Below are 17,630 nucleotides of genomic sequence, written 5' to 3' on the forward strand. Positions count from 1 at the left end.
GGTTTCATGACCAGAAAGGAAGATTTGTTGTCTAACTGTGATTCACAAGACTGTGATTTAGAACCAGATCATTATGAAGAATAGACCGGATGGGCTCTTGCTTAATCAAGGAAGTGGCTAGTTCAGAAAAAGTCATTGTTCATATTCAATGAAAGGTGAATGAATGCACAAACATGTATACATTATGGTTGCTTATTGTTAGAAAACTCCTCCAAAGGTATGTGCTAAGCCTACCTATTTAGCCAAACTTCCAGCATTTCAGAACAAAAGTGCAATTTACCCTAATAAAATGCTAAGTTTCAATTCATATGTCAGTACAGAGGGCAATATACTTTTTATTTATGTGCTTTGAAAATATACTTTCTAATTTTTTGGGGAGGAAGTGAGACAGGGTTTCTCTGTGTAGCTCTCACTGTTCCAGAACTAGCTTTATAGACCAGGCTGGCCTCAAATTCCCAGAGGTCTCCCTACTTCTGCCTCCCAAGTGCTGGGATTAGAAGCATGGACCACCACCACCTGACTATATATGATGGTAATTTTTTTTATTAAATCATTGATATACACCCAAGTTTCTTGAATACATCATAAAAGTATCTTCAATGATACACATAATAAACATCTCTTTCATCTCAGAACTGAAAACATACTCTAGGAATACAGTCAAGTATCAGCAAGCATGTGTTCATTCAGAGCAAGACTTCAGGTCCTGTGGAGGTCAAAAGGTGAGTGGTGAAGCAGGGAAGCCAGAAACTGCCAGGGTAGCCTAGTAAACGGATATGCAATTGCAGCAGAAAAGGATGGCAAGGTCCTAGGATATTTTCTTCTTCTTGGTGTGTACAGGTTGAGCATTTCTAATCAGAACATTTAAAATCCGAAAGACTCTGAAATGGAAACCTTTATAAAGTTTTGAATTTAGAAGTATTTCAGACTTTGGAATTTCAGATAAATGATTTTAAACAAGTAAAATCTATACAGATATTCCCACATTTATGAGCCTCCAAGATCTGAAACACATCTGGTCCTAAGCATTTGCACCAAAAGCAGGCACCCTGAAGAGTGTCTGAGAAGGAAGCAGGAACCACCCCTGCTGTGGCCCTTCACAGAGGCAATGGAGATAGTGAATCCGAGTTCTCTCTTCCAGGGTTTGAAACACTGCTGTTGGATCTGACCTGGATAAGTGTGCTCACATCAGCTATTACCAAGATGTGATCCTGATAGGTGCTGACGTGCGTCCAGCCAGCCCACCAGTTCCTTCATTATCCTAACGAACTTGCCAAATGTGAGCTTATTAGCAGGAAGGGTGAGTTTATTAGGCAGGAAAAAGAAAAGGCATGGTCCCTCCTCCCACCGAGGATTTTTCTCCACTTAATAAGGGGTCCACCAGCAGGCAGCTAGGTTAGCTGAAAATAATTGGTGCTCACACAAATTAATTTTGCTACTTGTTAGAAACGCTAATAAAAGAGAAAAGTCAGGAAAAGGGAAACAACCTCTGGTGAGGGAGGATTAACATGAGATTGTGTTGCTTCCTGCTGGATTAGTTCTCATCATGGAAAATTCCCAATTCTTCTTAGAGTTCATTGATTCCATTTGCTCTTCTACCCTCATTTCTCCATTCCTCTTTAGCCTAATTAAGCAGTTTGGAATCTGGGCCACAAAAACTGTACTTGGAGTCCAACAGACCAATGGGCCCATGCATACAGATCTTTCAGGGAGTCTGTCTCAAACAAATCATCGTTTAGAAAAAGAGACGAAATTAAAGCAAAAAAATGTGGGGCTGGAATAAATTAAATCTAAGCTCCAAACCAGGGACAAAGGACAGACCTCATACAACCTTTATTCCAACAAAGACTGGCAGGGCACATGCCAGCAACTATGAGGATGCTTATTTTACAAAATAAAATTTTAAAACATTTATTGTCACATGACTATTATATACAAATAAAAATTCAGTTCATTGTATACTGTCAATCACATCATTAGTGATTGAAAAACACATATTTGTTGGAAAAGCATGAACTCTCAGTTGTCTAATTTTAGACAGACATTCATCTGCTGTGGATATGGTTCTGTATAAATAAAACACTGATTGGCCAGTGGCCAGACAGGAAGTAGGCGGGACAAGGAGAGGAGAATTCTGGGAAGTGGAAGGCTGAGTGAAGAAGACAATGCCAGCCATCGCCATGACAAGCAGCATGTGAAGATGCCGGTAAGCCACGGGCCACGTGGCAAGGTATAGATTTATAGAAATGGATTAATATAAGATATAAGAATAGTTAAAAAGATGCCTGCCATGGTCATATAGTTTGTAAATAATGTAAGCGTCTATGTGTTTATTTTATAATTGGGCTGTCGGACTGCCGGGGCTCGGCGGGACCAGGAGAGAAGCTCTCCAGCTACATTCATCTGAGATTCTGCCTTTGGATAACAAGTCACCATGCTACAACATTAAGAATACTAGACTTTGTAGAGGTAACTGTTGTCTTGGTGGGTAATTATTATTATGTTAGTATTTGTTCAGGAACACCACACCTTTTCCAGCACATGCATCAGATGTGAACTGGTCACTCTGTTAGTCAGATTTTCTTTTCTTTCTTTCTGTCTTTTTTTTTTTAACCACTGTGATAATGCTTGAGAGGGAAAAGAAATTAAACAAGGATTTAGGCTCACTGTTTCAATGGTTCCAGTACATAGTGCCTGGCTCTAGCATTTCTAGGCCATGGTGAGGTAGAATGGCAAAGCAGAAGCAGGCAGAGAAACAAAGTTGCTCACTTCATGGAGATGGGAAAACAGAGAAGAGTGACAGAACATTAAATAAAGGCTTACTTCTCTCTTTATTCACTTTAGGCCTCCTGTCTATTTGCTTGTATCACTCCATTCAGGAGGTTTCCCTACTACTTAATCTCTTAAGAAACAGCCTCACAAACAGGTTTGCTCTCCTAATCTAGGTGTTTACCAATCCAGTCAAGTTAACAATTAAGATTGACCATTGCAATTACCAATACATTTTAAAGGTAAAAAGGATCTTGTTCTCTGTAAAATCTTGTTCTCTTTAAAGCAAAATTTCTTCAGTCCTCAATTATGGTTCTTAATGTGAAGCATTTTTTTCTATTGAAAATAACTATGGGGTCTGACAGACAGCTCAATGGTTAAGAGCACTGGCTGCTCTTCCAAAGGACCTGGTTTCAATTCCCAGCACACACATGGCAGCTCACAAGTGTCTGTAACTCCAAGATCTGACACTTTCATACAGACATATATGCATGCAAAACACCAATGCACATAAAATAAAAATAAATAAACTTTTTTTTTTTAAAAACGAAAATAACTAACCGCCTCTCTTTACCCCTCTCTCTTGTCCTTCTTAGTTCTCTGCCTCTAACACACAGGGACCCTCTACCTCCATTCTGTGATAAAGGCTGTAAACCAAGTTTTTCTGATTCCAATGGGAAACTTTAAGAAAAACATGTAGAAATATAATGTTTTGGTGTAAAAATGTTTTCAAAATGAAACCGAATTGGATTCTCAAAGACTTAAGAAACTAAATGTCCCCTGTCGAGCCTCCATGCTTCATTGTTATAAAGTAGAATTCCTTCTTCCCATTTTACCAACTTTTTGAGTTTTACCCAGATTTTTCAATCTGTAATTATTCTCAGGAGAGCCAATGTACAAGCCTTCAAGGGTGGCTGTCAGCCAGTTGCCTACCACATTTAAAAGTGTATTCAGTGACAAGAACTGCAGTAGAATAGGGCAGTGGTGGCACACGCCTTTAAGCTCAGCACTTGGGAGGTAGAGGCAGGCAGATCTCTGAGTTCAAGGCTAGCCTGGTTTACAGAGTGAGTCCCAGGACAGCCAGGGTCGCACAGAGAAGCCCTGTCTTGAAAATAAAAAACAAAGACAAAAACAAATAAACAAAAAAGAATGGAAGTGGAACACCCTGAAGCGATCCCAGACTTTTCTCCAAGGGCACCGACCATTTATCTGATGTAACTGGTAATGTAACAAAGTACACTTTTCTCTAGTACTTTAGATAGGAAAAAACAACCCAAAACCATTTCTGACCTGGTCCAATTTAAAGACAAAAGAGTCCACAAGATGGACAATTTTAATTATAGTTGGAAAATGCAGAGTGCCACTTAGACATTATATTATAGTCCAGGACCGTTTCCCAGCTAGGATTCTGGGAAACTTAAAAATGCCACAAAAGTGATAGACAGAAAATCCAATGCAAACAGCTAATCGGATCCACAGTGAGTCAATAGACAAGAAGATTGGGTTTAGTCCTCAAGAAGGGAAAGCTCTAAGATAGAGTCACTTCTTCAGTCTAAATCCAGTCTCCAGAAGCAGACAGAGGGTTGTCTGGAAGAATAACAGAAGGGGAACTGGCTGCTTTCCTTGTGGAGTGCAGTCCAAGCTCAGGAGATGTGGGAGAATGGTGAAAAGGAAAAACAGATGTTGATACATAGAATCTGCTGTCCTGGGACACAATAGGCACAATTTATCCAGTAGGCCCATACCTACCATATCTGTTAGAATCTCTTTTCTACGTTTACTAATCCCATTCATGTTAATAGTCAGCAATGTGTAAATATACCTTTTCTCCTACTACTTCTGTTCTTCTCTATGATAACTAATCTTGGTTGTCAACTTGACTGCATCTGAAATCAACTGAAACACAGTCTACTGGGCGTTCCTGTGAGGGATTTTCTTGATCAAACTCAGCCTCAACATGGCTCATATCATATGGTGGCAGCCCAAGTCGAAGGACATGGAAGAAGGAAGCTTTGTTTTTTCCTGCTTGTCCTCTCACGGCCATGGTCATCCATCCCTGTGCTGGGACAGTTCTTCAGTGATATGAAAGCCAACTTCTTTGGGATGTATACTAAAGACCATCAGCTCTTTGACCAATATTCTCAGACCTGGAAGAGTCCAGGTCTTCTGTGTCATATTGGGACTGGTGAGACAACCAGCCTGCCAGACTGAACAACTGCTAGATTCCCAACCTCTCCAGTGTGAGACAGGCATTGTTAGACCACCCACACTGTATCCTGTGAGCCCATCTAACAAATCTCCTCTTCTATTAGTTCTCTTCCTTTAGAGAACCCTGACTAACATGTTCTCCAACTTCCTCCTCTTTCTTACTTCTTAAATAGAACAAGATCCTCATGGTTTATGTAAGTTGAGTTCCTATCTGCACATACCAATACTTAGTTCTGGAATATAATTGCCAACATTCAGGAATATATTTTAATGAAGACTAATCTACATGGCTCTATGGCTGTTCAGTTTTATAACCTGTCTTAGCAAGTAAAAGAAAGAGTATGTCTCATGTAGAAGAGAAACAATAGAAACCCTCATGTAACTGGGAATAAAGAACCTCTAGGACCAGGGATCTTCATATAGGACAAAGCTGACCAAATAACTTGCAATGATCTTTCATTGTTGATTATCACTCCCTGGTTAAAATTGCCTGTGGACACAGTTTCTCTACAGACATCCTCATCTGGACATTGGCCCCATGTACAAGCCAATTTTCCATTTGTCTACTGTCTTCGTCTTCTTCCCATCTCCTCTCTACTATCAGAACAATATTTGAGCCAATTATTCAAGCCTTGTGGAATAGAAAAGGCCTTTGAAAAAGTAGTTTATTTATTTACTTATGTGTCTGTTAAACAACAAATGTCCACTAAAGGAACAAATATCACACACTGTTATTGACCTAACTTTTTACATTATCTCCTACGAAGAGTCTTACTAGACACTGTTTCTTTAATTATACACTCTATGAAATTTTAGTGGCATAGATATGTCATGTATTCATGAATGTAATACATGTCTATTTGTGCTTTAGGCATTAAGAGTTAGATTCTCTTTTACCCACTAGGACTAAATTTTAACCTTTTGGAAAGATGTAATGTCTGTCAAAAATGCATGATCTTTTCTTGGTGTTTGGGAAGGGTCGGGTACACCTGTGTGTGTGGTGTGTGGTGTGGTGGTGGTGGTGGTGGTGGTGGCGGCGGCGGTGGTGTGTGTGTGTGTGTGTGTGTGTGTGTGTGTGTGTGTAGACAGAAGGACAACCTAAGGTATCATCCTCAGAAATACCATCGCGTTCTCTGAGACAGGTCTCTCTTTGATCTAAAGCTCACCATAGACTGGGCAGACAACAAACCCCAGGGATTCTCATGTCCCTGTCTTCCTTACCCTGGGATTATATGTGTGCACCATCATGCATTTTTATATGTGTGATAAAAATAAGACTCCCATCCTCTTGCTTGTGAGATAAGCACTTAGCTGATTGAGCCATCTCCCCAGCCCAAGAATGCATGGTCTTAGAGTATGAACTAACTGAAATCATTTGATTGACATCTGTAATACCTTTCTAGGATTCTGTGGAATACCAAAATACCATCTTTCCATTAGCTTAGTTATTTCATTGCAAAGGCCCAGAGTAGCGAAACATAATATCCTGAAGCTATACTCCAAACTTGCTTCCACAAAATATAGAAATATCGAGTATCATCCTCAAGCTGTGTTAGTCCACTTTCTATTGCAAGCAACCCAGGATAACAGACTAAGCACAGTGTAAAGACCTGAGATGTATTTTAGCTTGTAGTTCTTGGGTAGACTGGTAATGACAGGCTTACTGGCAGAGATCTGAGGCAGCTCAGAGTCACATGGCAAGAATCAGAACACATGTCTCTATCCCTCTTCCTATAAAGCCAACCAGAATGCTTTTTCCTAATCCTAACCACTTCTGAAAGGCCTTGCCTCTAAACGTCATAGTAGATTAAATTGGGACCTTAAGACTTCATGGTAGGGATTAACTTCCAACACATGAGCTTTGAGAGTAATCCAAACCATACTAAACATGAAAACACAAACAGTTCTCCCTGCTGCAGAAATGTAAGAGTTGGACTCACCTCTTGCCTTTTGAAGTTCTGGACATATTCTTCAAACTGCTCATCTTTTGTTTCATCAGCTTTTCCCAGCTTCTGGAGGACCTAGTTTGTGAATGAAACAAAATGATTTGATTTAATGGTGTTTCTAGAGTAGGACCACACACTTGTTCAACAGGAACTACTGCCATTCTCTAAGGGGTCTGAACAGACTCCACCCTCAACACTGCTAGCTTTTCTACTCTGTAAGTGTTGTGCTTGGTGAGTTTGGAGCTGAATAGACTTGAAATTTAATCACAGATCCATCGCCCACAGGCTGTGTGATTTTGAGCAAGGGCCATGCGACATTGCATTTGTTTGCTTACATATGAATGAATTCCTCTAGAAATCTACCCATAACATTAAGGCTGAAGCTAAGCTCTACTTGTCATTTTGTCCCCAGAAGCTGGCAAAATGCATGATGCATAATGGGTGCCCAGCTATGTATTAATGAAGCAAAGCTATATGACTGAAGTGTGCATTCTAGGAACGGCATTCAACTCTCCTGACCCTGTTCTAATATCCCCCTCAATTCAATAAACATTCAAAGTGGTCATGGGTATACAATTATTGTACAATCCCATGCTAATCATTGGCTACACAGAAATATAAAACAAATAAATCAGGTTGCAGCATTTTTTCCTAAAAAACATCTGATATTCTGGTAGAATATGTGAGGTAGGTTAACAAAAACAAAGCAGAGACAATGTATTATAAGCAATACAAGGATGTTATAGAGTATTGTAACAATATCCTTTGGAGCTGAAGGCTTCAGAGACTACTCTGTGAAGGTCGTTTTTAACCTGTTGTTAGGAATTCCAACTGACAGGAATTCATTGTCCTTAGATCTTAGGATTTTTGAACACTGACTTGTTCAAGAACATGGAAACTCTATGAGCATTGTCATCTAGAAATTCACCTTGTGACTGCCTGTGGCATTATCAAACATCACTAAAAAAACTCTACTACGGAGATCCACATCCATCAAAACATGCAGAATCAATGACTGTAAAGGAGCTCAGCTTCAGTTGAGAGCCTTACTACTGTGTTTGTTATTATTGTTTCAGAGATAAAGAAAAGCAACAGAAGTCACACTTGCAATAGAAGCAAACTTGAATAACCAAGGAATCTTCAGACTGTCATCTTCCCCTGTGTTTTCTTTCTAAATTTCATGGTTTTAAGACAGAAGATTTTGGCTTTACAGTTGCTTTACTCATTTTTGTCTCATCATTAAAAAAATACTTTAGAGAAAATTCTACCAAATTATCTATGGCTATTCAGACACACACACACACACACACACACACACACAGAGAGAGAGAGAGAGAGAGAGAGAGAGAGAGAGAGAGAGAGAGAGAGAGAGAGAGAGAGAGAGAGACATGTACAGACATGCACACACCTAAAGGTGACTAGGCAAGGCAGCTGGCACATACCACACAACGTTCCCCTAGCTCTAAAAGGCCATAGACCCAACCCTTTTCAGACACTCTGTATCAGAGGACTTGCTAGGTTCAGTTAACTCCTCAGATGTTGACAGCAACATGCAGGCAAGGGACAGATGCTACTAGTCCCTTCTGAGCAAGAGGAGCTGTCACATTCTCAGTTCTACAACCTGCTAGAGCAGTGAATAGGTACTTCTGTCCTGAGTGTAAAAAAAGAACACTAAAAATATGCATTACACACCTCTGTGAACCTGAAATTGCAGAAGGTAATTGACCTTTACTCTCATACTCAAGATAATCTTATGTGGCACCTATTTTATCCATATGACATTGGATGAACTAGGACCACATAGCTAGGTAAGTGGCCCCCTAAAAACTTTTAGGAAGATCATCTTTCTACAGTCCAGTATTTCTGTCACCCCCCGTATGGTCTTTTCCTTCTCAAATATCAAATATCAAATCTAATATTCTTCTTTTCATGGACAAAATATATTAAGGCCTCTGGACTCTAAAAAACATATGTCTTTTGAGCTACATGACCACAATAGTGGGAAGATCATGGATGGAATCCTACTTGAAGCTCTTCACTGAAATTTTAAATCATGGCTCCTTGTATTTCATGTTTTAAGAATAATATGATATAAATGAGATGAGGTCAGAAAACAACCATGAAACAGCTCCTACATGTAAAAAGCACTTTCAACTTGACAGTGTCATTGAGAAAAACAGTACCCAGAACTCTGAGCTGCAGTGGTCCTGTATCTTAGTGCTGGCTACCTTTGGTAGCAGCATCCACAGAGGAGAGCAAGGAAAAGAGTGGCAGGGAAGGTAATCTTTACCAGGAACATTTTCACTTAATGGTCACATTGGGACCTGGTGCATTCTATTTCAATTGACCCTGGAAACAGCCTAGTCATCCTTGAGCTGAAGACGAGTAGACTGAGACTTACAGAAAACGATGCCTGTGCAAAATCACTTCCTTTGTAAGTGGCATATCCCATTCCCTATGGTGCCTTTCCCACAAAGATAGTATCACCCCAAAGCTTTGACATTGTAAAATGGAGACTTAGAACACCAATCCTGAAATATCAATGCCAAACTTCAGATTTAATGTGCTCCCAAGAAGTGGTCTCTATAGCAGGTGTTGAATTATTTGCCTTTTTTTAATGCCTCTCAGTAGAACCTTCCCCCCCCCCCATAGATCCCTAATTCATCATGAACCAAATCCGAGTTTCTTGTGATGGGTGGCAAAGATGAAATGCCCCCTGACATTGTGGACAGAAGAAGGAATGTTCAACAGGATGCCATGTTGCAATGACTCAGAAATCCTGACTTACTGCCACATTGGGACTTATTAATCTACATGTGACCTTAGAACAGTTAGTAAATTCATAATTTGGGCACAAACAGAAATACATTTGCCATCTATAATGTTTTTCTTTTATTGAAAGTAGTTTGTTTTCTCATACAGTATATCTGGAGAGAGGTTTCTTCTGGCTCTACTCTTCCCAGTTCCTCCTTCTTCCCCCTTCCATCCAGATCTACCGTACCCTTTCTGTCTCTCATTAAAAAACAAGCTGGCTTCTAATATATCAGAATAGGACAATACAAACATATAGAAGTAAAAGAACCCAAGAAAAGGCACAAGAAACAGATATAGATGCAGAGACCCACTCATTCCCACTCATTTGCATACTCACGAATATCAATAAAGCAAAACTGGAAGCCCTAATATATACATAAATTGCATGAAGGGATGGATATATATATTTAAAACCCTGATACAACATTATGTGGCAAGGAGCCTCCAAAGATGCTGTTGAATTCATTTTCACTGGCCATCTACTGCTGGGCATGCTGTCAACCCTTACAAGTAGTTTTTTTCCTCAGTGAGAGTCCCCTGGAGAAAACTAAATGTTCATTTGCAGGTAGTTATCAATTGAAGATAACTTCTAGGTTAGGGTTGGAGTCATATGCCATATATAATTTAAGATCTAGCTGTAATTTTATATCTCCAAAGTTTCTTTAATCAACACTTCATTCCCACATTGACACTTTCCAGCACCTTCAATCTACAAAATTCTCTCTCCTATCTTATAATCATGAAGCTTCCTAAATCCTCCATGATGCTTTCCTAGTTCCAGTGGGATTATGACCATTAACTCTTTCCCCCTTACCATAGTAACAAAAGTGCACTATGGGCTTCTGGTTATTTCCATAACAACTAATCATTTAATTAAGCTTTACTGTGTTTCAGGCTGTTTTCCAAAGACTTAAATGGGTTAATTCATTTAATCTTAATGACAAGTTTGTAGGTGAGGAGACTGAACAATGAGAAGGCACAAAACCAGCCATTGTAGGAGTAGGTTCTTATTTAAGAGAGAACTCTCATGCTATTGACCCTTGCTCTGAAAGTGTTCATTCACTGGATTTCATTTTCATGTTCTACCCATGTTCTATGTTCTGCTTGGCTTATTTTTCCAAGATCAGGTCTTTTTTTCTTTTGTTTTTTCGAGACAGGGTTTCTCTGTGTAGCTTTGCACCTTTCCTGGAACTCACTTGGTAGCCCAGGCTCGCCTCAAACTCGCAAAGATCCGCCTGCCTCTGCCTTCTGAGTGCTGGTATTAAAGAAACAAGTCTTAATGGCCCATGTGCTATTAAGTGCTCCACAGACTTCTCAATGGTAGTGTGTCACTAAGACAATCAAGAAAAATGCAGTAATTAATAACCAATTTTCATTATTATTTTCATTATGTAGTTTAGTTCTGTGTCTGTCCTGATTGTTTTTTGTCAACTTGACACAAACCTAGACATATTTGGGAAAAGAGAATTTTAATTGAGAAGATGTGTCCAGAAGGTTGGCCTATAGTAAGTCTGTTACAGGCACTTTCTTAATTAGTGATTTATGTGGAAGGGCCAAACTCACTGTAGTTGATACTATCCTTGGGCTGTTGTTTCTGGTTATACAAGAACATTTGCATTAGAACTTTAACTTCATCCCTATTGACACTTTACTATTTGAAACATAGAATTTTAATTGTTAATCTTTGCTTTTGTTTTTGAAATGGCAAATAACAGCTGCAAAGTTCAGCATGTACTTTCTTTCAGTGAGATCCTGCATCATTCCCCCAGGGACGCTCTCATTCTCCCTGGCTCACTAAGCCCAGAAGTTCCAATTTTAAAAGAAGAAATAAAACGTCAAATGGAGAAGCAGAGCAAGAACATGATAAGTTAGAGTGTCTCATGGTAAGCCCTCTTTCCATGTCCTCTCCAGCAGTGATCTCCTGGGACTGAGCTGCAAACATTGTCCCAATGGCAGGGTTCCTGTGTTCTTTACTAGAGAAATTATTTCTGCCTCAAATGGCCAAGCACATTACCTGAGGATTTAGAACTCTGGTTTAAATGTTTTCTTCATAGCATAAAGCGAAATTCTAATCAAGTTTTATATTCCCAAAGTGGAAGGCAAATTCACTACTGGCTGTAGCTGTGGTTGGGGAATAGCAGCTCTGTTTAATATTTTAAATTAGAAATGGGGCAGTAAGTTGGCAGCTCACAGGGAGAAAAAAACAACGTGGCATTTGGAGTCAGAGAGAAAAAAATCACACTCTTCCTTTTACCATGGAAATGGCTTCTGCTAATTAAGGGAAAAGATCAAAATCAAAGCAAGGTTCAGTTATGCTGATGTCTGACCCCCAAGCAGCAACACCAGTCTTGTGATTCAGAAGTGAAGAAGTTGATAAGGGCAAATGATGCAGACTGCAAAGAAGTTCAAAAGGAAGGCCGTGGGGGGATGTCAAGTACATGTGTTTGTGCCTAGCTTGATACTATGACCAGAACTATGTATTCTTAAAAAGAACTTGGAAGAATTGACCCCTGGGACACCTTAGAGAAATGTGTACAGTGGATGAGGGTGAAGACTAGACAAACTTCCTATCCTGGTGACCCATGCTTCCTTTTCAGTAGACTCTAAATGTCAATGGGAGAAACTACACAATTACATTATTTTTCTTTGAATAATGATATACCTTCTCTTTGCACTTTGAATCTTCACCAAAAAAATGCATAGTATTATGTCAGCATTATCTACTATTGAGATAGCCAAAGCCTGTTCAGTACAGGACACAGAGTAATGGGGCAATGGGCTTCCCACATTGCCCTACAGGCAGATGACTCACTAATTACTCTATCCATAGCTGCATCAGCCATTTCCTCATTTTAGTGCATGGAAGTGCTCACTCAAATAGTACAATGTACAAAGGTAAGTGCGTCCCCACCGCTTCTCCCATCTCTTTCTGCTGGGCACGTGCTGTGCTGTTTCTCAGAGTTCAGAGTGCTGTTCCTTTGACCACTTTCTAGATGTATTTTGGGACCTGGACAGTATAGCCTTAGTACAATGATCCTCCAGCTTCTTTCAAGTATTTAAATCAATCCTTGTGATCTTTCCCCAGAGAAGAATGAGAAAGATCACTGAAAATACATCTTTAGTTTGGTTCATGTTCCCTTGAAGGTCCCCATATGCCTTCAGACTCATTTTCTTGGGGAGAACAGTTTTGTACAATTACAGCATCCATTCCTTCTCAGGTGGAGTTCAATGGTATGATAATCACCACATCATCAAAACTCCTCCACCTGGTATGACCCTTCCTAATAATTCTGGGAGACACCTTTGGAAACAGTTAAGACAAGGAATGTTCTCAGCATCCTGTCTCACTTTAGTAGCCTTCAAATTTAAAAGTCTGAGAAAAATATGTAATAGAACTTACAAGTCTAGCATGAATAAGCTAATACTCACAGAGCAAAGGAAAATAAAATGAGAAAGAGAGAAGAGAGAAACTCAGGGGCCTAAAAGGGAAGCAGAGGTAAGTGACTGGAAGTCATAGAAATCATATGTGGCAGGGTAAGCACCAGCCAATGTAGCTTTCCAACCATGGCTTTCTAATCAGGTATCAAATTCAGAATTTTGCTCTCATCTATCCTGAGTCCTCTGAAGTTTAGAATATCTAGTTTCCTGACATAACAGAGGAAAGGAAAATACCTTAGTGGAAAAAGATAGCTTGATACTGATCTTGAAAAGATGCCTGGATTTTAAGCCTATCCTCTTCCTGTATCTCAGTTACTTTTCTGTTGCTGTAATAAAATACCATGACCAAAAACAACTTAGAAGAAAGAGTTTATTTTGGCTTACAGTGCCAGACAGGTAAGAGTCCATCATGGTGGGGAGGCATGGCAGCAGGCAGGAACAGTGGCCGGAGCAGGAAGCTGAGAGATCACACCTTCAACCACAAACTGGAGGTGCAGAAAACAAACTAGAAGTGAAATGAGGCTCTATGCTTTGAAAGTGACCCTAGTGCCTTGCACCTCCTAGACCGCCCCAAACAGCCATGGATAGGACCAGGAATTGGGATGCCTAAGCCCATGGGGGCATTTCTCATTCAAACCATCACACCCTTGGTTGAGTCTTTTTTTTTTTTAGAAACTACTTTTCTATGAAACTTGATACTTCCAAGTATCAATGCAAGGGTGTAATGTATAACAGTCTACAGTGAAAGTTTGCTAATCATCTCCTGAGGCTGAGAGAAGCATCACATCATCCTTGATTAGCAGGCCTCTTCAATGTCACAGCACTGTCATGTGTCAAGTCTATACAGGATAACCCAATGGCCCTAAATTAACCTTCACGTTATTTCGCCAGGGGAAACAATTCTTCCATGTACCATTAGCCAGATGTCAGAGATGTCTTATGTCTACTGAACTTGTAGCAATGTTCTCTGTAGCAAAGCTGCTGGTAAAAAGAACATATCCAGCCCTGAAATCCAGGACGGCTCCACACTTGGCAATGCAACACAGAGGAGTTCTGTGCCTGGTTGCATCTTACAGATGCACTGGGTCAGTTCTATGGTGTCAGTTACCTTCTTCACCCAGACAGATCATCAGTATGAAAACCCTGACCTGCTTCACATGTTTGAGGGAAGGTAGGACAGAAAGTCCAGATAAGCCTTTCGAAGGGATCAGCTGTGAGCAGCAAACAGATGGAAGAAGCCTCTGGAAAAGGGAGAACATGTTCTTGCTCTCTTCCTCTTGTGAAAATGCTCCATTGACTTCACTGCTCTAATGTATTAGTTATCATATATGGAAACCTTAACTGTTTCAGAGTTCTGAATGCCTTAGTTTGAACAGTCACTTAATCCTCCCCATAGTCTAGTGAGTTGGGTTACTATGATTGGCCCCTTTTATTGATAAGGCCATTGGAGTGTATTACAGCTCTGGGGATACTGGAAACACTGAGAAAGTGACAGCCATGCAGCTAATGTGTAATAGCCTAGATTCAAAGTAGACAGTTTAATGACAGAGTCAGCTCCTGACCACTAGGCACTAACACTCTGAAGGCTGCAGCAGAGAAGGAAACACAGGCTGCTAGTCATACTTCCCCTGGCAATTCAGTATTTTCCCTCTACTTTATATTCCACCCACATCCAGAATGCTCATATAACAATGCTTAATCCATAGTCTTCTTAAATGGAAGTCATTTCATATTAGCTCCATCCAAATAGATTATTATTTCAGCCCAGATATACTATGGGAAGGGAAGCAAGTTAAACAAAAAATATATTGTCTTCATTCTTACTTGGAGATAACTGCCAATTAGCCTCTGTTAGTAACAGGGTGTGCTGGTTGGTTTTTATGTTAACTTGACACAAACTAGAGTCATTTTGGAATAAAGAACCACAATTGAGAAAATGCCTCTACTGGGTTGGCCTGTGGGCAAGCATTTTCTTGATTGAAGATTAATGTCAAAGATCCCAGCTCATTGCAGGTGGTGCTACCCCTGGGGAGGTGGTCCTAAGTACTATAAGAAAGCAGGCTGAATAAGCCATTGAGAGCAAGTCGGTAAGTAGCACCCCTCCATGGCCTCTGCAACAGCTCTGCCACCAGGTTCCTGCTCTGTTTGGGGTCCTGCTCTGACTCCCCTCAGTGACTGACTGTGATGTGAAACTGTGAGTTGAGGATAAACCCTTCCCTCCCCAAGGTGCTTTTGCTCATGGTGCTTTATCACAGCAGCAGCAGAAACACTAAGTAAGACACAGGCCCAGGAAGACATCACTTCCTCGTGCCAACTTTATGGATCAGGACGCAAAGGGTAACTTATGAGTGCAGCAGAAAGTGTTCCTGGAGAAACACTAAAGGCAACTTTATGTCATATGTGCTATCAAATCAAGACGAAAACCACCCCACTAGGGCAATCTAGTTTTTACTAGATTACAAAGCTGTAATCTCCCAGGAGCATGATGCAAGGCTTTGACTCACCAAGCCTCTTATTCTTGGGACACCAGGATGCCCACAAGCAGAGCCTTCTCATTACACCTGACCCACCTGTTCTGGCAGACAGAACCAAAGAACCCTGCTTGCTATGACACATTTGTGAGCTCCTTACACCCTAAAATCTTTGCCTCAGACCATACTTTCAGCGAAGAATTCCCCTTTCCTCTCATCGCGCTAGAAGGTTTATGCAGTCAAAAGTTTGCACTATTTAGAAATCATAGGGAAGATTTCTGGAAGTTTTATATCTTTGGGGGAGGTTATTTGGTTTTGTTTGTGTGGTGGAATTTTTGTTTTTGTTTATTGTGGGGGGGATGAGAGGTGTTTGTGTCTCACTCTGTAACTAAAGCTAGCTTGCAGCTCACTAAATAGCACAGGCTGGCCTTAGAATTCATGGCAATCTCGCTGCCTCAGTGTCCTGAGTTCTGGGATTCCAGGTCGGAGCTATCATGCCTGTCTTTGCATTTGCCAAGAGTCTTATTTTGCTGTTTAAGAGGGGAATTAAAAGGCTATGGTGAGCAAAGTCAGGGAAGACTGGAATCAATCAGCTATTTCAAAGTCATATATTGATATTTTAGGCTAAAATGTACTAATAGGTTACAGTGAATATGATCTTTTGACTCTAGGATGATTTCTTTTCTTCTGTGTGCCCACAGCAGCCATGAGCACAGGAGAGCAGGACTCCTTGCCCTCTCTGCATCTGAAGGGTGTTGTACGTTGGTATGTTGTAAATTATGTAAGGCTGGGATGTGCTTTGCAGCATTGCTTCTGAGTTACTGGGTTCTTTCTGGAACAGGGTTTCTCATAGTGTTTCATGAAATATAAAGGAATCTGCATTAAAACATTTTTCCAGGGGAAGGTATCAAGAAGCATAAAATATTATATGTTCTTTTGTGGAAACAAAAAGATACTGCAAAAAGCTTTCAGAAGAGAGATTCAAAATGCTTATAAAATTTTTAAATGAACATGTGTCAGTAAAATTTTTTATTCACTGATTAATGAGAGAAATGAATTTGCAATTGATTTCTAGACATTAAAGAACCCACATCTGTAAGCGATAGGGAATGATGAAGTAAATTTACACAGATGGGGAATAAGCATGGATGTAATTAATTGCCTCCTACCTGACATAATTCATAAGCCTTTCATAATGCTGCCTTTACCACAAGCATGGAGGCTGCATGATGCCCTGTTGTAAGCCAGCTTGTCTAGCATGATGAACATCTTACAAGGTTCTAATCCTACAGAGCACAATTTCTTCTATCTATATAGCCCATAAACTCTTATTTCCCCTAAAAGAGCAAGTACAGAACTTTACTGATGCCAGAACCTCCAAATAGCTTATAAAGTTATTCTTTATATTCACATTAGCTTTCATCAAAGAAAATAGTCACATTTTTTTAAAATAAAAGAATTAAAGCTGAATCAGAGAAGCAGATTGGGGTTGAGTAACTCAGGTCTACACTATGTGAGCATGTGAACTCTGATTGTGGAGATTTTTTTTTTTTTTTTTTTGAGATTTTTTTTTTTTTTTTTTTTTTTAAAGAGAAAAATTGACATTTTATTTCCAGATTGCTGGAACAGCCAATGTCTCCCATGGGAATGGATGCATGACACAAGGCAGCATATCAGACCTTCAGAGTGACGGGTCACAGTCGCACAGTGCACATCCCAGACCTGATGGACAAGGCTCTTCCTCTTCCTATAGAGTTTTCCTTTTCTTTTTCTTTTTTTTTTTACCTGTGATTAGGTATAATAATACTGAGAGTGGACATCTGAAGATCAAATGCTGAAACACATTGGAAAAATTTATTTCAGTACTTAACAATCAGTACTCCAAAACATGGGTTATTAGAATTATTGACACTCTAACAGAGAGAATCCTAAACAATGCTATGTGGTGAAGACAGACGTAAAAGAGCAAGCACATCCACACAGT

At 40.0% G+C, this 17,630-nt stretch overlaps 1 protein-coding gene across 1 annotated transcript in view; it reads right to left on the reverse strand.

Annotated features, from left to right (window-relative positions):
• The window catches only part of Amph (amphiphysin), a 200,061-nt gene that overhangs the window by 105,963 nt on the left and 76,468 nt on the right, over positions 1-17,630 (reverse strand). The window contains exon 2 of the mRNA XM_037206457.1: positions 6,918-6,998. Coding sequence (XP_037062352.1) covers positions 6,918-6,998 — 81 coding nt within the window. The remainder of the gene's footprint in view (positions 1-6,917; positions 6,999-17,630) is intronic.

The sequence above is a fragment of the Peromyscus leucopus genome, chromosome 5, assembly GCF_004664715.2.
Source record: "Peromyscus leucopus breed LL Stock chromosome 5, UCI_PerLeu_2.1, whole genome shotgun sequence".
NCBI classification, from domain to species: domain Eukaryota; kingdom Metazoa; phylum Chordata; class Mammalia; order Rodentia; family Cricetidae; genus Peromyscus; species Peromyscus leucopus.